At 47.4% G+C, this 20,411-nt stretch overlaps 1 protein-coding gene across 1 annotated transcript in view; it reads right to left on the bottom strand.

The window, feature by feature from the left end:
- CEP192 (centrosomal protein 192) overlaps positions 1–20,411 on the bottom strand; it is a 172,473-nt gene that overhangs the window by 52,044 nt on the left and 100,018 nt on the right. The window contains exons 34-35 of the mRNA XM_074987485.1: positions 12,161–12,270; positions 10,595–10,745 (exon numbers count right to left, since the gene is read on the bottom strand). Of these exons, the coding sequence (XP_074843586.1) occupies positions 10,595–10,745; positions 12,161–12,270 (261 nt within the window). The remainder of the gene's footprint in view (positions 1–10,594; positions 10,746–12,160; positions 12,271–20,411) is intronic.

Genomic DNA, 20,411 nt, shown 5'->3' with positions numbered 1-20,411 from the left:
ACAAAAGTAATTTCTGTATGCAAAGTTCATTAACTATAGTAACACTTTCTTTGGACCACTAGTTTGCTTTTTTTTTTTTTTTTTTTTTTTATTTTAGCATCTGAAACCAATACATGTTCCCAGTTTACTAGGGCCTCAATTTAAGTTTCCATTAATAGGAAATTATTTAAGTTCAGTAGCCATATAAAATGACTTATGACAGTGAGTAATGGAGTCCACATAAAATATTACAAGCAGCAGATGATACTTAACTGCACCTTTCTCAAAGAGTAACTGGTGAATGGAAATTGCTTGCTGGTAATTCCAAATTTCAGTCGCTCTTGACTTCTAACCAAGCAACAGTAGTTGATAGCATAATAGCTCTCTCCTACAAGAGGCATGTGTATTTTTCAACTGATTATTTTTTTTCCCAGTTTGAAATTTCCAGAGTTAAGTATTAGATAATGAGGTCAAAATGCCAAGCAACACTGATGAAAAACAGGAGGTAGAAGAGGACAACCACAAACTGATGCTACTTGTAAGTAATTTTTCCTTGCCGTATTTTACTTCTCACCTAGAAACGATTTCTGATAGCACGAAGTTGCAAGCAGAGCTTTGAATAGGGCTTACTTCAAAGTTGTGCTTGGACAATGGTCAGCAGAGAAGTTTAAAACAAAATCTAGATATACTGCCAGATGAAAAATGCAAGGCAGTAATCATGTGATCATACAAGATTCCTAAATAGAATTATTTCTACCCTTTCATCCTAGAATATTCTTCTGCTTAATACAAAAAGCTACAACAAACTTGGAAGCAATTTTTAAATGACCCAGCCATTTTGGATTTGACTATCATCTGCCCCTTGTTATGATCTAAAAACCTATATGAAACAAAAATAGTTTGACTCCCAGAATAAAAAAATAGAATGACTCCCAGATACAGCAAAAGATAGCGACTTGTGAGAAATCTGGTTAGTTAACAGAACTCCAAACTCAACTTTGAGTTCTTTTCGAGTTTACTCTTAAGAATGGCCTTTATGAGAGGGGTTTTATTTATTTGTAAAAAGAGTTAGAAAACACTGCTACACCTCAGTTAAAGTACCAACAAGAATGAATATTTCAGATGCAGAAGTCAGTAAGTGAAATGGATTGTATCCTATTGGAGGTATTGAAACCCAATTTCTTGGTGCAGTTTTCAACTAGATAGCTGCATTTCAGAATTTGCACACTGTCTGACCTACTGTTCTAGTGGGAAGCACTGGAAGAACTTATAACCATGATCTGAACTTATAAAGATGACCAGATATCCCATTTTTGAGCCCTTCTGCAGATGTCCCAACTTCTTAAAAACAAGCCAGTTGTCCAGTATTTTCCTGTCTCCACTCCCCGTCCCGTCATTATTGGCAGATCCTGCTGCTGGACAGATCCCTACTTGCCAACCACTTACCCACCACTGACAAGTGTGCGGGGGGAAGGGCAGGTAAGTATGCAAGGCTGGGGGCTGGGCAGACATGCAGCATACAGAGTCAGCCACTTCTCCTGCTGGTCCTTCAGTTCAGCTCCTACTGCATGCTGGCTCTTTTTACAATTGATTGTTGTTAAACTTGCTGCAATAAGAGTAATTTTACCAGGCGTCCCATGTACAGCATAGGGAAACACGGTCACCCTATACATAACTACCATCCAGTACTGCATTAAGCAATGTGACCAGCACCTGCCATTTGGGGAAGGGAGGAGTTATATTATTACAGCTTGTCAAACACCTCAGATGAATCCATGAGTAAGAGAAAGGGATGTCCGCCTTTCATGCATTAAGTTTTCATTCACCAGTAACTTTAAAAACAGTTTCCATGTTTTCCCTAAATACAGGATATGCAGGGTTTATGATTCTGACTTCTGCTAGATAAGCTTGAATATGGCCCAAAAGCTAGCTTGAACATCAACAGATGATTTTTAATATTAGGCGGAAGTTGAATTTAAGAACTAGTCTTGCCAGAGAAGATCAAGCCTTATAAAATTATCTCTAGGGATACCCAGTCAGGTTCCACTAGGTCCAATAATCCAGGAAGAATGACCTAGTGGAGGCACCTTAAAACAAACTACATTCTGTATTCATGATCTCTGAATCTGAGATTGAACAAGAGCCTCTCTCATCAAGCCATTCCACCAGTCGCTATTCCCAGATTCTACAAACCTCTCCAGAATATGTAGGCTACTCTTACCATGGATCATTATGGTCGTACTGCTGGGTCATTCTATGCCAATCTAATGCCATGTTGTCCTTCCTTTGACCATACACTGCTCATGAGGGGAAAAAAATTACATGCCTAGCATAGTAATTGGAATTCAAATGTATGGTCCTTATCTGTTGGCATGCATGAGTGTCACACATCTCAGCCTAACATTTCTGCCAGTTATGACCATTTGCTGGCCAACAGTAGAAGGACCAGTATAGAGAAGTTACTCACCGTAGTAACGGTGGTTCTTCGAGATGTGTCCCCGTGGGTGCTCCACAATAGGTGTCGGGCTTGCCCGGCGCCGCAGATCGGATCTTCCAAGCAGTTTCTGCCGGACCGCGCATGCGCCGGCGCGCGCCGCTCCCTTGCGCGCTCCTGGCCATGTGCGCGATCCGGTCCCCGCCAGTTCCTCGACCAACCGCCTCGGGTGCCCCTGTAAAACACTAACAGAGATCCGAAGCGGGGAGGATGGGCAGGTAGTGGAGCACCCACGGGGACACATCTCGAAGAACCACCGTTACTACGGTGAGTAACTTCTCTTTCCTTCTTCGAGGGTCCCCGTGGGTGCTCCACAATAGGTGACTACCCAGCAGTAACCAAGATAGGAGGTGGGTAATCGGATTATGTGCAGCTTGTTCCCGAGAGGACCGCTGCAGAGAGACGGGTATCCTCTTGGAATACCCTGTGAAGGGCGTAATGTTTGGCGAAGGTGTCGTAGGATGACCAGGTCGCCGCTCTGCAAATGTCTTTTAACGCAACGCCCTTGAAAAAGGCTGTTGATGCCGCCACCGCCCTGGTGGAATGAGCCCTGGGAGTGGCCGATAAGGAGTCTTTTTGAGCTCGTAGCACATTTTTATGCAGGATACAATGTGCTTTGAGATTCTCTGTGAGGAGAGACCCTCTCCTTTCGATTTGGGAGTGAGGGAGACTAGGAGTCTATCCGTTTCCCGGAAGGACTTGGTCCTGTCTACGTAGAAGGCTAGCACCCTCCTCACGTCCAGGAGGTGTAGGCGCGCCTCTTCGTTGAAATTATGAGGCTTTGGATAAAACGAGGGTAGAACAATAGGTTCGTTGATGTGAAACTCGGAAGAAACTTTGGGAACAAAGGCTGGATGCAGCCGTATGGTTACCGCCTCCTTGGAAAAAACAGTGCAGGGTGGCGTTGCCATGACTGCCGCGAGCTCGCTCACCCTACGAGCTGACGTAATTGCAAGAAGAAAGGTCATCTTTATTGTAAGGAGGCGGAGGGGAACCGTGGCCAAGGGCTCGAACGGTGGTCCCATTAGTGTGGTAAGCACCAGGTCCAAGTTCCACGAAGGTGGAATCGGTTTCCGAGGGGGGTATAGGTTTACCAACCCTTTGAGGAACCTGGTAACCATAGGGTGGGCGAACACCGTGTGCCCGTCCTCCTCATGTCTGAATGCCGAGATGGCAGCAAGGTGGACCTTTAACGAGGATAGCGAAAGTCCTCCTCTCTTGAGGTCCAGTAAATACTCTAGTATTGTAGGTATAGGCACCAAAAGGGGGGCCAGCTGTTTGGTAGAACACCAAGCTGTGAAGCGAGTCCACTTTTGTTTGTAGGTCTTCCTGGTGGAAGTCCTCCTGCTACTTTCTAGGACTTGCTGTACTTCCACTGTGCATGTGCTCTCTATGGAGCTGAGCCATGGATTAACCACGCTTGCAGTCGCAGGCTTTGGAGGTGCGGATGCACTATGGACCCCTGGGCTTGCGTGAGCAGATCCGGCGCCACCGGAAGGGGCATCGGTGGACGGTCCGACATGCGCAGGAGTAGGGGGAACCATTGTTGTCGATCCCACGTTGGGACTATCAGGATCATCCGGGCCCTTTCCCTCCTGGCTTTTTGTAAAACTTTGTGGATCAGCACTGTGGGAGGAAACGCATAAAGCAGGGGGCCCCTCCACGGGATCGCGAACGCGTCCCCCAGCGACCCCCATCCCAGTCCTGCCCTGGAGCAGAATCGCGGGCACTTCTTGTTGTGCTGAGTGGCAAACAGATCTATCTGGGGAAAACCCCATGCGTGGAAAATCGGCCGTAGCAGATCGGGACGGATCTGCCACTCGTGCGTGAGTGCAAAACGCCTGCTTAGCTGGTCTGCCTTCACGTTGTGCGCACCCGGCAAGTATGAGGCTTTCAAGATTATACTGTTGGCGATGCACCAGTTCCATAAGCGGATTGCTTCCGCGCATAGGGCACGGGATCGAGCTCCTCCTTGCCTGTTTATATAAAACATGGTGGAGGTATTGTCTGTACTGATCCCGACTACTTTGCCTTGTATGTGGTCTCAAAAGTGTCTGCAGGCGTTGAACACTGCTCTGAGCTCCAGTACATTGATGTGTAGTGACTGTTCCGTGGGTGACCACAGTCCTTGAGTCACCTTTTTGCCCATGTGCGCTCCCCACCCTATGAGGGAGGCATCTGTAGTGAGAAAAACCGCTATTTGCGGCTGGTGGAAGGGTACCCCTGTTAGCAAGTTCCTGGGGTTTACCCACCTTTGTAGGGATTTGCGCACCCCGGCTGTGGGCGACACCACCCTGTGAACGGTGTGTATTGCCGGTTTGTATACACTTGCCAGCCAGTGCTGCATGCTGCGCATGTGTAACCTGGCGTTCTGTACTACGAACGTCGCCGCTGCCATGTGGCCCAGCAGCTGCAAGCACGTCAAGACCGGCACCGTAGGGCTGAAGGTGATGACCTGCACGAGGGAACCGATGGCCCGAAAGCGAGCCTCTGGTAGATATACTCTCGCTGTAACCGAGTTTATGCGAGCCCCTACGAACTCTATGTCCTGTGTGGGGTCTATTTTTGATTTTGCCAGATTGATAACCAGGCCAAGTGAAGAGAACGTGTTTGCTGTGACGCGTATCATGCGCAGAACCTCCCCTCTCGAGGCCCCTTTGAGCAGGCAGTTGTCCAGATACGGGAAAAGAAATACCCCCTGTCTGTGCAGGTAGGCTGACACCACTGCCAAGGTCTTGGTGAAGACTCTGGGGGCCGAGGAGAGGCCAAATGGTAGGACCTTGTATTGGAAGTGTTCGTTGCCTACCATGAACCGGAGGAATCGCCGGTGAGCCGGATGGATAGTTATGTGGAAGTACGCGTCTTGTAAATCGAGGGCTGCAAACCAGTCTCCATCGTCCAGCGCTGTAAGGATGGAGGCGATTGTGGTCATCCGAAAACGTTGCATGCGCAATTACCTGTTGAGGCCACGAAGGTCTAAGATGGGCCTCCAGCCTCCTGTCTTTTTCTCCGTGAGGAAGTACCGGGAGTAGAACCCTTTCCCTTGCAGTTGCTCCGGCACCCTTTCCACTGCCCCTATGAGCATGAGATGGGCCACCTCCTGCCTGAGCCTCGCTACATGGGAGGGCTCCTGGAGGTGGGGCTTGGGTGGAGGTCGCGACGGTGGGAGCGACTGGAAGGGGATGGCGTACCCCGTGGCTATGATCTCCAGCACCCATTTGTCTGTGGTGATCCTTTGCCACTGGTCATAGAATGGTCGGAGGCGATGGTGGAATAGCCGCTTCGGATGACCTTGTGCGATGGTAGTGATGGCACAGCCCTGGATCTGTATGTCAAACTTGTGGCCTTTGGCCCCGCCCCGAGGATGCACAGCTCTGTTGTGAGCGTCGCCTGGGAGTTCTGTACTGCTGGTGCTGTTGATGTCGCCCTTGCTCGTAACCCCTGTGATACTGGGGGCGCTGTTGCTGGTACTGGTACCGCCTTTGTTGAGGGTAGTACCTTTTCTTTGTGTATGGAGGGGTGTAAATCCCCAGGGTCCTGAGTGTGGCTCTTGAATCTTTACTGGAATGAAGGACCGAGTCAGTTGATTCAGCAAACAGCTTCTGCGAGTCGAAGGGAAGGTCAACTATTTTCGCCTGCAGATCCCTCGGTATACCCGAAGTCTGGAGCCAGGACTCCCTTCGCATCACCACTGCCGTTGCTGTGGAACATGCTGCTGTGTCCGCAACGTCCAGAGCAATCTGAACTCCCGTCCTCGCGGCCGCATAGCCTTCTTGCACTATGGCCTTGAGCACCGGCTTTTTGTCCTCTGGAAGCGAGTCCATGAGGGAGGTTAACCTGGAATAGTTGTCAAAATTATGGTTCGCTAAGTGCGCTGCGTAATTTGCCATTCGCAGCGTTAAAGTGGAGGAGGAGTAGACCTTTCTGCCGAACAGCTCTAGCTTCTTGGCATCTTTGTCTGTTCCCCCTGTCTTGAATTGAGATGTCTTCAATCTTTGTTGCGAGGACTCCACCACCAAGGAATTTGGCTGTGGGTGGCTAAACAGGAACTCCATGCCTTTCGCCAGCACGAAGTATTTCTTATCCGCTCTCTTTTGGACGGGCGGAATAGTTGCAGGGTCTGCCATATCGTAGTGGCGGACTCTAAGATCGCTTCATCAAGCGGTATTGCTACTCTGGAGGAGGCCGGAGGTCTCAAATTTTTGAGGAGCTTATGGTGTTTCTCTTGCACCTCTGCTGTCTGGATGCCTTGCGTGAAGGCCACCCTCTTAAACAGTTCCTGAAACTGTTTGAGATCGTCCGTAGGATGGACGTCCCCCGCGGCCGTAGCCTCGTCCGGGGAGGAGAGCGAGGAACCGCTGGGGTACGTCTCTCTGGACCCTTCCGGTTCCTGCTGGTGATGGTACACCCTCTCGCTAGAGGTTTGCGAGGGAGAATCTCGGGGTTCCATGACCAGTCCCCCCTGAGATGCTTGAGTCTCTGTCCCCGGTCGCAATTGCCCTCGGGGGTACGAGATAGTCTGTGGGGATCCTTCCCTAGTAGATTGCCGATGGTGTCTATGCCCCGCGTGGTAGGGGCGACCATGGCAGCATAGGCACTGTTCTTGGGAAGGTGACCTAGACCACTCCCTTGGTGTGTACCCTCTGCGTCTGGGGGAGGGAGATCGTCGAGACACTGGAGAGAGCGATTTTGCATAATAGTCCAGCGGTTCAAACCCCAGGAAGGGTGAAGGTGGTGCCCTCCAGGGTGAGGCTGGTTGTAAAAATGGAGAAGGGAGCTCCGGGTAGGCTAGGGGGGACCCCTGCCTTCTGGTTGGAGTCTGCAACATGAGCGGAGGGCTGTGAGAAAGCAGCTCCACAGCCCTGTCCGGAGAGGGGCTGCAATGCCTCCTCTTGTGTGCAGCCTTCCCCCTCCCTGGAGGAGGTAACTCCGCCCCCTGACGCGCAGGGGATCCCGGCCCCGTCGGCACCGTGCTAGGCACGCTCGAAGGCGGTGCCGCACGTGCGGTGTCCTTGTGCGCTTGCAGGCTACGTGCCTGCGCGCTCTGCACCGCCGGTTCCCCGGGCATCGGTGCCGCTGCCTGCGGTGCCGCCGGTACCAGCGCTTGTTTAGCCGCCGCCCTGCCTGCAGTGCGGGGCGGCTGGCTGATTATCGGAGGCTGAGCCGCTTCCACGTGGCTCTCCGTGCCGCCGCCGATCAGCTGTTGCTGCGGCTGGGGGCTGCTCGCTCCTCCCGTCCTGCTCGCTGTTGCTGCCGGCAGGGATCGGGCTGGAGAGGCTTTCCTCCGTTTTTGCGCTGATGGGGTGAGGGAGGCAGCTTTCCTCTTATGGGCCCCGGAGGGTCCCTCCTGCTGCGGCCGCTCCGGCACGTCTGGCTGGAGAGCCTTATCAAAAAGCAGCATTTTAAGCCGCATCTCCCTGTCTCTCCGTGCTCTGGTTGTTAATTTAGCACAGAAGGAGCATTTCTGTGCCACATGGGACTCCCCCAGGCACCTTATGCATAGACTGTGCCCATCGGATGCTGGCATCGCCTCTCGGCAGGACTCACATTTTTTAAATCCTGAAGAGGACATTGTTGGTGAGTCTTTCAGTTGTTAAGTGGGTACTTAGCACCTTCTCTGTGCTGTTTTCCCCGTCCGATGGCCTGCCTCAGCAGGAGGGCTGATGGCCCTATGCTCCTGGCCTCCAGCGCTTGTTACTGGAACTGGATTGAAGCTGTCCCACTTGTAGTTTGTTTGTTTGTTTTTTTTTTCAAAAATAACAACCAGCTAATTTACAGTCGCCTAAGTACTTGAAAAACTTAAGAGAAAAACAGTTAAAGTCATTGAATACGCTACTTGGCCTTAGCCTAGTTGGATTCCGTCTGCAGCCGACGGCGGTTAAGAGGAACTGGCGGGGACCGGATCGCGCACATGGCCAGGAGCGCGCAAGGGAGCGGCGCGCGCCGGCGCATGCGCGGTCCGGCAGAAACTGCTTGGAAGATCCGATCTGCGGCGCCGGGCAAGCCTGACACCTATTGTGGAGCACCCACGGGGACACTCGAAGAAGAAGAAAAATTACCAACTGCAGTTCATTCTCTACCACAAATCACATGAAGATCTGGGCAAAAGGGAAAGACAGCAGGTAGTGGAATACACAGAGACTAGACATCTTGAAAAACAAGTTACACCAAGTAAATAACCCTCTTCTATGTTGGGTCCTGTGTATTTTCCACTATATCGGGACAGACAAGCAAGGTGGTGTAAGGATTCATGTGGCATGAAGGAATGAAAGCCCATCAATCCAAATGAAATATCAGCAGTGACAATTTGTACAAGACTATAACATCTTGTGAAGGCATGTTAGAATTCCATATTACTGCCTTGTTTGGGAAACTGGTAACATGACAGGATGCAACCTGAAAGACATTTGTAAAACCTTTAGAAAAATCACCCTTTCCTCCATTCCATGGATGGAACACATTCAGGTGATCTTTGCAGATAAAATTAGTCTCCTCTCCTTACTCATTAGCTATAATGTAGTTTTGGGGTGTGAAGGAGAAAGGCAGGCATAAATGATGAAGTGAGTATCATCAGTAATATTTGTATGACTCTTATAATTTTTATGAACCCTGTAAACAGCGTGGACCCAGCTGGATGACCTGGACTTTGCTGATCTGGCACTTCTGTCCCACAGCCACCAACAGATGCAAGTGAAGATGTCAGACCTTGCTGATATCTCAGCAACAGTTGGCTTGAGCATCTGCTAGAGAAAAACTAGGATATTGAAAATAAGCATCAGTAGCACAGAGCCAAATCATACTTTATGGTAGGGCTCTGGAAGAAGTTGAGGTCTTTGCATACCTGGGCAGCATCACTGATAAAGAGGGGGCACCGATGCTGATATGAGAGCGAAGACTGCAAAAACAAGAAAAGCTTTTTTCTTCTCATGAAAAAGATCTGGAATTCTAACCAAGTCAGAACTCAGACTAAGATCAGGTTATTCAACTCCAATGTCAAATCAGTCCTACTGTATGGAGCAGAACCTCAGAGCAATGAAGAGAACGTCAAAAAAATCCAGACATTTATCAGCAACTGCCTCCATAAAATCCTCTGGATCCACTGGCCATACAACCACCACGAAGACCTTTGGCAACTGACTCACCAAACTTCCTGCTGAAGAAGATGGTGGTTGATTTTTTTCTAAGGGTATGTCCAATGCATCACCATCACCACAAAGCAAGCCTTACACGTTTGAACCCTTGAAGAAGGGTGCCCAAGAAACACCTGGCATAGGGACCTGAAGGCAGACATTAAAAAGACAGGACACACCTGGCAAGAACTGAAAACCACCATCCAGGACAGGGAATATCAGCCTATGCTCCAAGATACAGGACTGGAAGAGACTTACTTCTACTACTACTACTGTACACGTCACCAAGTCCCTCTATCACTCATTGCCACCCCGTGACCAAAAACTATCAATGCAGATCTCACTTCAATAATTGATTGGTTAGCTCTTCTATACTGATAGGTGAGAGTTTTCCTCTCAACATAATTAAGCCACCACTGAATGGCAGTAGTGGGAGAATGGTCACAGACCTGTCCACACTAGTGATTCTGTTGTCATAACTTATGAAATTGGAGGGTTTTTTTTTTTTTTTTTTTTGGTTTTAAAAATTCCTGAGCAACAAATGAAACAGATACAGCCTGAGACCCGGCAGAAATTAAAACAGATCAACGACGTATTTAGACAGATAGACAATGCAAAACACCAATACCTTAGGGACTGAAATACTCAGCAGGATGGATGAGTAAGACCATCTTGAGAAAGAACAGAGGTGGATGGAATAAACATGGGTGTGTAGAAGAGACTCAGGAAAAACAAAACCGCCACAAGTTTCAATTTACTGCCAAAACCCTTCCTAATCCATGGAAAAATGAGGAAGTGGAAGAAAAAAAAAAAAGACTGATAAACATTGATTTCCCTCCCCTGCACCCCCAGCTGACAGTGTCCTGTGCCCTACACCAACACTTCTGGAATGTTTTTACCAAGCCTTTAGTGTAAAAAGTAGCATGAACCTCTCCCTCTAAACAATAAAAAAAAATTGATACTTTTACATTAAATCTAATTTTCACTTCACCTGTCTGATTTCGAGCTAAGTCCTTGAAACTGTTGAAAACACTTGCTCTTGCACCTGGAATCTCCAGCATCTCCAACCACAGAAAGGATAATTTTACGCATATTTCCATAAAATAGCTCAATGTCATTTGTCCTTTGTGGTAGGTCATACACTAGGAAAAGATATTATGAAGGATTATAAGAAAAAAATAATTATGCATTGTACTTGTGAACTGCTTGGCAAGAAGTTTCAAAAAAGATACCCCAAATAAACTAAAAGATGCTAACTTAACCGAATCTGCACTACTGAATCCAAAATTGACTTGTTTTTGAAAGCAAAGTTTAGATTGGCTTCCAACTTGCAGACATGAAGACAGGACTCAATGAGAGCCTCACCATGCAGCAGTTTTAGTAGTGTGAATACCTGGGTTGAAAGAAAGATTTTACTGAGAATATTGATTCTCTTTCACATTTTCATGCAAATACTACGATTTTAGGTTCGCCAGTCACAAAGGACTCTTGGACAGGCATGAGGTAATATTCAGTATAAAACAGAGGTTATTTACTTGAAAATGGAAGACGTGTGATCTGCGATGTGTGGTCTTTATCAGTATTCCACTTGTGGCTACACCCACTTGCCATGCACCTAAGTCTACAGATTTTATTCTCATCCACATTTCAACATCTCTCTTCCTCAATCTCAAATCCAAGAGTAAAAAGAGAAAACTGCATCAATGCTTCTTCACTTCCTTATTTTGCCCCAAATCCAGATTATAATCTTCAAAAGAGTGTGTGGAGGGAAGGTAGTGGAATACAGATAAAAGGCCACACATCTTTAAGAACTTCCAATTGTAGGTAAGTAGCTTATTGCCTTTGAGCAATGGCCCCTATGTGCATTTCACAGAAGCAAGCAGTAAATAAATGTGAAGACACAAAAGTTATAGGTTTGGGAACAACTATCAGTTGTATCTGTAGAAGACCAGAGCGATGCATGACTGTCTCTTGAAGTGTGAAAGGAGCTACAGATAGTTGCCGTACATATCTTCAGTAGACCTTGCCTGCGCTCTGGTGGAATGAGCCCTCATTCCCTCAGGGAAGTGGCGGGGGGTGGGTGGATGTGAACTAGCTGGTAGCACAGATAAACACCAGAAGGTGCCTGACTGTGGGTATGGCATAGGCAAGTTGGAGGACTTCACTTTAGTAGGGCCGATGAACCATGAGCTGGTGGCAAATCTCACCCGATTATGGGTCCTTCTCAACCCTTTATAGGCTGTCCCCAGGCAATCTCAAACCAGAAAAACCATCCTGCTTGATGGGGTCCATGATCTCCCGCTTCATGACTGCTATCTGGTCATAAGCGTGGCTCAGGGTGCTGTCTGCTCACTGATCCCCCAACAAGTCAGAGACGTGGGTTAGAATGCTGAGTTGGACAGCAGGGCTGGTTTTGTGCCAACTGAGCATTCTCGTCTATATTTACCAAATATTGCATAGGGTCTTTATGTCTTTATCAGAAGCAAAGTTTAGAACAAAACATTTCAGGAATAAACATTTGAAATGGTTATTTTTTTTAAAAACATTACATGTTTACCTTCGGTCACTAACTGTTCCCCTTGAAGTTCCTCATCAAACTTAATTTTTCTCAGCACACTGTTTTCAGGGAGTATGTGTGTTCCCACCTCTGTTTTGTGCAGCATAGCTCTGTAAAGGGAAACAACAGCAAAAATATTTCAATCCCCACTTAGTTTTACACCTTGCACAGGGTGAGACAAGAGTACTCCTCAACAATAGGGAATAAGTCCACCACCAAGCAACCTTCATTCTAGTCCTTAAAAACATCAAACCTTCAGTGATGTGACAATCTTTATGGGCACACCTCTTTCAAGAAAATTCAGTTCCACTTCCACTGAGACCATCTTATTTTCATTTTCAATGCTGGTTCAGTTGAATTAATGAAGAAATTTCCCAATAAGTAGTCTGTGGTACTACAACAGGTTTTCATCTTCAGAGTGTGACAGTAGCCGCGCCAAACATCGTAAGTTTGAGGGAATTCATATCGTTGTTGCAATTTGGGCCTCAGGAATTTGGAAGCTCATTCTAAAGTGTTAATTTCCACAAAGTCAGAGTTTCACAAATGAGGTCTTCAAAAAGGTATGTAGCATTAGTGTGGTCATTTAGCTCCCCATTCTCTGAACGTGTTACCAATAGCTGTCTGTCACTGGGCAGGCACTGTAGCCATGAAGCTTAACTAATTATGATTTTAACAAGCGCTAAACATCTTTAAGTCATTTTTCAAAGTCAGGAAACCTATTTAGCTACATAGGAATATCTATACAGATTTAGGCATGAAACCCAAAAGCTGAGTTTTTAGGAAGAGATATTTTAGTCTGAGTTAGAAGTCTAATCTTTCAATGAACCTTCAGTGTCAAAAATGTTATGTAAAGTTAAGTCACTGAGTACCAGAACACACAAGGAAGTTATAAAACAGGTCTAGAGAGTAGTAAACCTACCTATATGAGCATGGTTGAGTAAGTGCATAATTGTTTTTTCTATTATTTCATTTAGGAATTTTTGCTACTTTTCCATTTTTTAAATTATTTTAATTCTGGAACTTCAGAGGTTGATTAAGCTAGAGAGTCTGGATTAACCTACAACTCAAATGACACAAAAATCTCAGACCCACTGACTGACGACATTTTTGGATTCACAGATTTGCAGTCTGAAATTACTAGACTGGGAAATTTCTTGGTTTACATACAGGTGAATTAATCAAGCCCCCATGTCAATGATCTGAAAAGGAATCTCTCATTCTCATTCACAAAGGCAGAGGTGGGGGCACTGTAGTGAATACGCAAGGATGACAACCACAAGTGCAGAGATCCTTGACGATTGGACTCCACTGACCTATAGAATACTTGAGGTTAAACTGCCTTGATTTCTAAAAAGATTACATGCAAGTATTTCAAGGGTTTGGGGGGTATATGTTAAATCAGGAGAACTTATGTTTTCACCTGTATTTATCTGAATTTCAAATATAACCTATAATGCCATCTGACTTGTACTGAAGTGTTCACAAAGAGGTAACCATTTTAGTCTGTATCCTCACAAAACAAAAATAGCAGTCCTGTGGCGCTTCAAAAAGAACAAAATTTATTAGGTTTGAGCTTTCGAGGACAGACCCCACTTCTTCAGATCTGGAAAATTCTGAACCAGATCTCAAGAAGTGGGCCTGTCCCATGAAAGCCCATCATTGGTAGGCTGCATAAAACCAAATAGGTTTAGAATCACAGAATTGCAGGGCTGGAAGAGACCTCGGCACATCAGTGAGTCCATCCCCTTGCCCAAAGCAGGGCCAACCCTAACCAAACCATCCCAGTCAGGAGTTTATCAAGCCAGGGCTTGGAAACCTCCAGGGACTGAGATTCCACCACCTCTCTTGGTAACATTCTAGTGCTTCACCACGCTACTAATGAAGTCATTTTTCTTAATGCCCAACCTGCTGTACCTTGAGACCATTGCTCCTTGTTCTGCCACCTGTCACGACAGACCAGCCTCTCTCCATCCTCTTCAGAAAGTTGAAGGTTACTATCAAATCACTCCTCAATCTCCTGCAAACTAGATAAGCCCCAACCTCTCAGGCTTTCATCAGGCCACATGCTCCAGGCCCCTGATTTTGGTTGCCATCTAGCTGAACCCTTGCCAATGCATCCACATCCTTTCTATATTGCACAGAGGGAGTGGGGGGTTGAGGGGTAAGCAGCACAGATGCAGTACTCCAGATGTGGCCTCACCAATGCCAAATTAAGGGGAATAACTTCTCTAGGTCTGTTGGAAATGCTCCTCCTAATGCACCCCAATATGTCATTAGCCTTCTTGGCTGTAAGAACACTCTTGACTCATATCCATCTTCTCATCCACTGTAATCCCCAGGTCCTTTTCTGCTGCACTGCTACTTAGCCAGTTGGTCCTCACCTTGTAACAAATGCTTGGGATTCTTCCGTCCCAAGTGCAGGACTCTGAGCTTGTCCATGTTGAACCTCAGATTTCTTTTGACCCAATCCTCCAGTTTGTCTCGGTCATTCTGGACCATATCTATATCCTCCAATGTATCTACCTCCTCTCTAGTTTAGGGTCATCTGCAAATTTACTGAGGGTGCAGTCCATGTTCTCATCCAGGTCATTAATAAAGATGCTGAACTCCACTATCCACAGAACCCATCCTTGGGGAACTCCCCTTGAAACTGGACCAATCAATCAGACATCAAGCTGTTGACCACTAGCCTTTGGGCCTGACCATCTAGCCAGTTTTCTATTTACTTTTGGATAAATGGATTGGATAAGTGGACTGTAACCACCTATCTTAATTGGTATCAGAGCTACAGTCTCATCATAACATCGACCTGGAAGTCATATGATGCTCAATTTATCAACTCTTTGGATGGAAGCTAAATATAAGCATATGGCAGCAAGACTGATTATGTCCTGTTACTTGGGGGGCTGAAAGTTAAATAGGAGTGCTACCTTCCTCAGTTATTACACAGAAACAGGAAAAAAAAGAGGAGAGGTTACTGCAAAGGGTGAGTACATGGAGTGTGAAATGTTGTCCTTGTGGGTGCTCCACCTTTAGGTGCATCAGCACCACCGTGCCCACTGTTTGAAGACGTGTGGAGCAGTGTCATCTCCCACCAGCTGCTCATGACCACAGGGCACAGGCACGAGACACCTGTTGCACAGGCACGGCAACGGGACCCTCAGGTTCTTCTCGGATACAGAAGCCAAAGAAGGAATCTGAAGCAGAGGATGGAGAGGGGTGGAGCACCCACGGGGACATCATCTTGAAAAAACTCCAGTTACAGCACAGGGTGAGTAACCTCTCCTTTTTCGTGTCTCCCCGTGGGTGCTCCACCTTGGACAGCTACAAAGAAGTGTCATTTCTTAGAGGTGGGTCCTTCAGATGGTGTACATCGGTTGATAGCAAAACAGATCGGCTGAATACAGTTTGAGCCAGCATAGAGTTGCATGGCATAATGCTGAGTGAACATGTGAGCAAACGCCCAGCTGCCTGCTCTGCAAATATCATCAGTGGGGACGCCTCAGAGGAAGGCTGTAGAGACAGCCACTGCATGTGTGGAGTGGGCATGAATGCCAATCAGAGGTTCCTTGTTCAACTTGTTGTAGGTGAGTCTTTTACAGTCCAAGATCCATTTTGACAGCCTCTGTGGCTGAGGAGACTTCCGAAATGGCTGTGCTCTCTGCTGGTAGAAGGCCAAGACCAATGAATGACAGGGATATGCATGGTTCCATCCCTATGGTCAGCATGCAGTTTAATCGAAGAAAACAGGTGAGTACACTGGCTCATTACAGTGGAAAGAGGTAAATACTTTCAGGAAGAATTTTGGGTGGGTGCAGAGGACTACTCTGCACTAGTGAAAAGGTTGTACACAGTGGTTGGGGTATTCATGGACTGATCTCTCCCACCCTTTGTGCCAAAGGGATTGCCACAAGGAAAAGCTACTTTCGTGGACAAGTGCAATCAATCAGCTAGAAGGATTTGCTGGTAAGGGCCCTGAAAACTGAGGCCCCATGCCTGTATTGGCTCCAATTGGCAGGAAGGTGTTATGAAGGCCCTTAAGAACTGCTTGATGGGCAAGAGTGGGTGGGTGAAGACTGAGTGGTCTTGAATAGGCAGGTGCATGGGGTCACGTGGTTGTGAGGGAGACACCATGCTATGAAGTGTTGCCATTTTTGTGAGTAAGTGCTCTTTGTTGCAGGTCACCTACTGTTTACAAGGATTGTTTGGACCTCAGGTAGGCAGTGCACCTCTGAATCCACCAGCCCACCAGAAATGATGCAGAGCAGTGAAGGCAACAGACAATTGAGTAGCAAATGGACCCATTCTGTTGGGTTAAGAGTGAAGACAGGAGAAAGACACAATATGGGGGACGTCTAGATAGCTGTAAAGGTTAAGAGAACCATGTCTGTCTGGGCCATGTGGATGCTAGTAGTATAACTTGGGCCTTGTCCCGTTTTATCTTGCCCACCACCCTCGGAATCAGGAGGGATTGATGGGAATGCACACATGGAAAGTGCATTCCATGTGATGTTGAATGCATCCCCCTGTGAACTGTGGCCTAATCCGTGTCTGGAGCAGCAGTGGAGGCAGCATATGTTGGCCCTTTGCAACACAGAGCCGCAGTTGGGGAACCCCCATCTGTGGAAAACATGGAAGATGGGGGATCTGCTGATTTCCCCACTTGCGATTGGGAAGGAAATGGCGACTCAGGTTGCCCACAAGTATATTGTTCCTTCCTGGTATCTAGGCCCCCACCAGGAGAATTTGTTCAGGGGTACACCACTCCCACAATTGCATTACTTCTCAGCAGAACTGTCTCAAGTGTATTCTTCCCTGTTTGTTGATGCAGTGCATTGTTGCCATGTTGCCGGTGATCTGTGAGATAGTTGGAGAGGGCTCGGGAAGGAAACCCTTTTTATATAGGTTCTGTGGCTGCATCCACCACCTGAGGGAGTCTGACTGTAGCTGGGACGCTCAGTGGTTTGTTCAGTGGATGGACACGGGGCCTGGACACCACTCTGAACAAGGCCTGCATTGGTCTCATCCAGTGGCGTGCGACCGACATTGCTACTGCCATGTGACCAAGGAGACATTTTCTGGCAGTTATGCTGGTACTGACCTGCAGCTTGATGACAAGGTCTTGGATGGCCTCATCTGTGTAGAGGCAGCAAGGCTGTGGCTGTTTAGCAATCCAAAAGCACCCCTATGAACTTAAGCATGCAAGTTGGCATCGGGGTGCATTTTGGCAGGTTTATGCATAGACCCGGATTGCAGAATGGTGTTCTGGTCGCAGCTGTTGCTTGTTAGTTCTGAGTTAAGGGGTGGCCTGTTATCAGTCATCCAGGTAAGGAGAGGAGAGATGGTTACTCCCTTTGTTCTTAGATATGTGGTGACCAGTGCCAGGACCTTTGAGAAAGCCATTGATGCTGTGTGTAGCTGCAAGGGCAGCATCCTTTATTAAAGGAACAAAAAAAGCAGTCACGTAGCACTTTAAGACTAACAAAATAAATTTATTAGGTGAGCTTTCGTGGGACAGACCCACTTCTTTAGACCATAGCCATACCAGAACAGACCTGGTATAGCTATGGTCTAAAGAAGTGGGTCTGTCCCATGAAAGCTCACCTAATAGATTTATTTTGTTAGTCTTAAAGTGCTACGTGACTGCTTTTTTTGTTCTGATAGTATATAGACTAGCATGCCTCTCCCTCCTTTAATAAAGCTGCCAGTTCTCTACCACAAATCTGAGGAATCATCTGTGCAATGGGTGGATGGCAACATGAAAATAAGCATCCCATAGGTTGAGAATGGACAGCCAATCCCCTTTCTATAGTGCAGGGATTTTGTGGCTAAGGCTACCATCTTGAACCTTTGACAGAGTACATACCAGTTTAGCTTTCTGAGCTCTAGTATGGGTCTCCAACCTCCCATTTTCTTCTGTGTGAGGATGTAGTGTGAACAGAAGCCTCTTCTCCTGTGGTTGGTGGGGTACCTCTTCTATGGCTATAGAATGTGTGTCTTGAGCCTGTCCTCATGCAAGAGAAGGGTCCCTAATGTACAACAGACGCACTTGTTTGATTGTGATGGCTTGCCATGTAGAATAGAATGCTGCTAGCCTTGAGTTGAGCGTGGTATGTGGCTCATCCCAGAGATGTCCAGCTTTGGGGCTGTCTGACTCTCGACCAAGTGTTCAACATGGCTGACAAGGCAGGATCTTTGTGGCCAAAAATTGTTTGTGTTTTGCAGCCACTGTTTGGATACCCAGAGTACATAAAGGTGACCCAAGAACAGCATGTTAGTAATATCCCATGAAGGATCGAGACATTCTGGAGGGGAGGTCTGACAGTGGTTTTGACTTCTAGGGAAAAACACTGGAAAGTTGTAGGCAGGACATGCATCATGTTACCACTGCAGACTACAGGGACCTAGCGATAGTGTCTGCTGCATCCAGAATGGGACTGCAAAACTGTTCGTAAAATGAGGGACCCTCTCTCACGAGGGCTTTGTATTTTTTCCCCTGAATTATTTCAATAAAGGTGTGAAGTTGATCAACAGCATGGTGTGTGTCTTTTGGAAGCAATGTCCCATAATTAGCAATGCGAAGTTGTAGGCTGGCCGATGAGTACGACTTTCCACACAAGGGCATAGAGCCTTTTCCTATCTCCCAAGGTGAATCTGGCATTCTGCTGCCTACCCCTCTGATTTCAAGCCTCCACTATAGAAGAGTTAGAGGGTGGGTAGCAGAACTGGAATTTCAGCACATTTAAGGCCACATAGTACTTTTGATCCTGCCTCTGACATGGGTGGCATGGCAGCTGGGGTGTCCACAGAAGTCTGGCTGGATCCAGGAGGGCTTCATTAATTGGTATTGCCACCCTGTTCTGAGTGGACAAGTTTAAGATATTAGCTTGTGATGTGCATCACTCAGGGTCAAAAGAGATATCCAGTCTTAGAGCCTCCTGAAGAGATCTTAAAAAAATCTTGGGGTCATCACCTGAAAGAGGGGTAGTGGTATTGTCAAGCCTGTGGCTGATGATGAGGGAAACCAATTGTGATGGGGGGGCTAGAGAATTCAAGTGATCATCTCCTCAGGTGTCATAGACCTGTCCAGTGCCTGAATGCTGGGCAGCTGAGGTCTACATATCTGCAAAGATTGGAGGTAACAGCTGCGGAAGGGGCTAGTGATGAGAAGCTGCCCACACTGGGGAGCAGCACCCACAGCTGTTGCCAGCGTTACAATTGCACTGGCTTAGATGAGGATTTTCTCCCAGTCAGAGAATCTTGTGGAATCAGAGGCTCAAATAGGTGAATGAGAAATTCATGAGCTGTGTAAAGAGCCTTTGTTAAGCAGAGGGCCTGACCCAAGGTGGCAGAAGGCTCCCCTGTGGTGGTGTATTGTGGTATAAGTGGTGAAAGGACATCTGTACCAGGGCCCCTGTGCCGTACATGCCAGGAATACAGAAACAGCTGTAGCTGTGTTAAGCTCCCAGCTGACAGTACCAGTGTAGTCTGAACAGAAGCCGGTGCGTGCTTTGCCAGTGTCAGCTTGCCAGAACTCACAGCCGAAGCTGGTGTGCTCTTTACCATTTTATCATCTGAGTCAGAAGCTGCTGAATCTTAAGCCTCAGTGAGTGAATGTGAAAGCCTGGAGCCATGTAATGAGCCTTCATTAAGCTGGGGGTGCCTAGTACCAAGGTGATATACTGCAGCTTAAGTGGCAGAGGGGCATCGTACTGGAGCCTCCTGGGCTGCCAGTACTGAGAGGCCAGAAGTGGCTGTAACAGCACTGAACACTTCCGCATGCTTTGCTGGTGCCTTCTTATCAGCATTAAGAGATGCTGGTACTGGTGCGGTGTTTGCCGAAGCCGGCTTTTTCTTCTTCTTCGCCAGCTTGTGCTGCAGTACCAGGACCGTGGCTGTATCAGACTCACATCATCATGGATGAGGAGTGACGAGACCTCTCCTCTTGTTGCCTTTTTGGCAAAGCACTTGAAGCTGCCCCCTAAACCTAAGGGAGGATAGCAATGCAATGCTTGGAGGAGGTCAGTTTCACCCCTGGGAGAAACAGATCCTGAGGCAGTGCGAGATCTTGTCACAGCTATGGGCCGTGCCTAAGAGGGGTCACTGTGGTCCACTGGTATGACAGCCTGCTCCATCTATCAGACCTGGAGCTGCTGCTGGCTTGCTCTCCTGGACCATTTCATCTGTGAAGTGCGTGAAGCTGTCTGTACTGTGGAGCTGACCCAACACCATTGGCCGAGAGAGGGACTGA

The sequence above is a fragment of the Carettochelys insculpta genome, chromosome 2 (assembly GCF_033958435.1).
Source record: "Carettochelys insculpta isolate YL-2023 chromosome 2, ASM3395843v1, whole genome shotgun sequence".
Classification (NCBI taxonomy): domain Eukaryota; kingdom Metazoa; phylum Chordata; order Testudines; family Carettochelyidae; genus Carettochelys; species Carettochelys insculpta.
The sequence above is the reverse complement of the archived record's forward strand: the minus strand, read 5'-3'. Positions and strand labels throughout refer to the sequence as shown.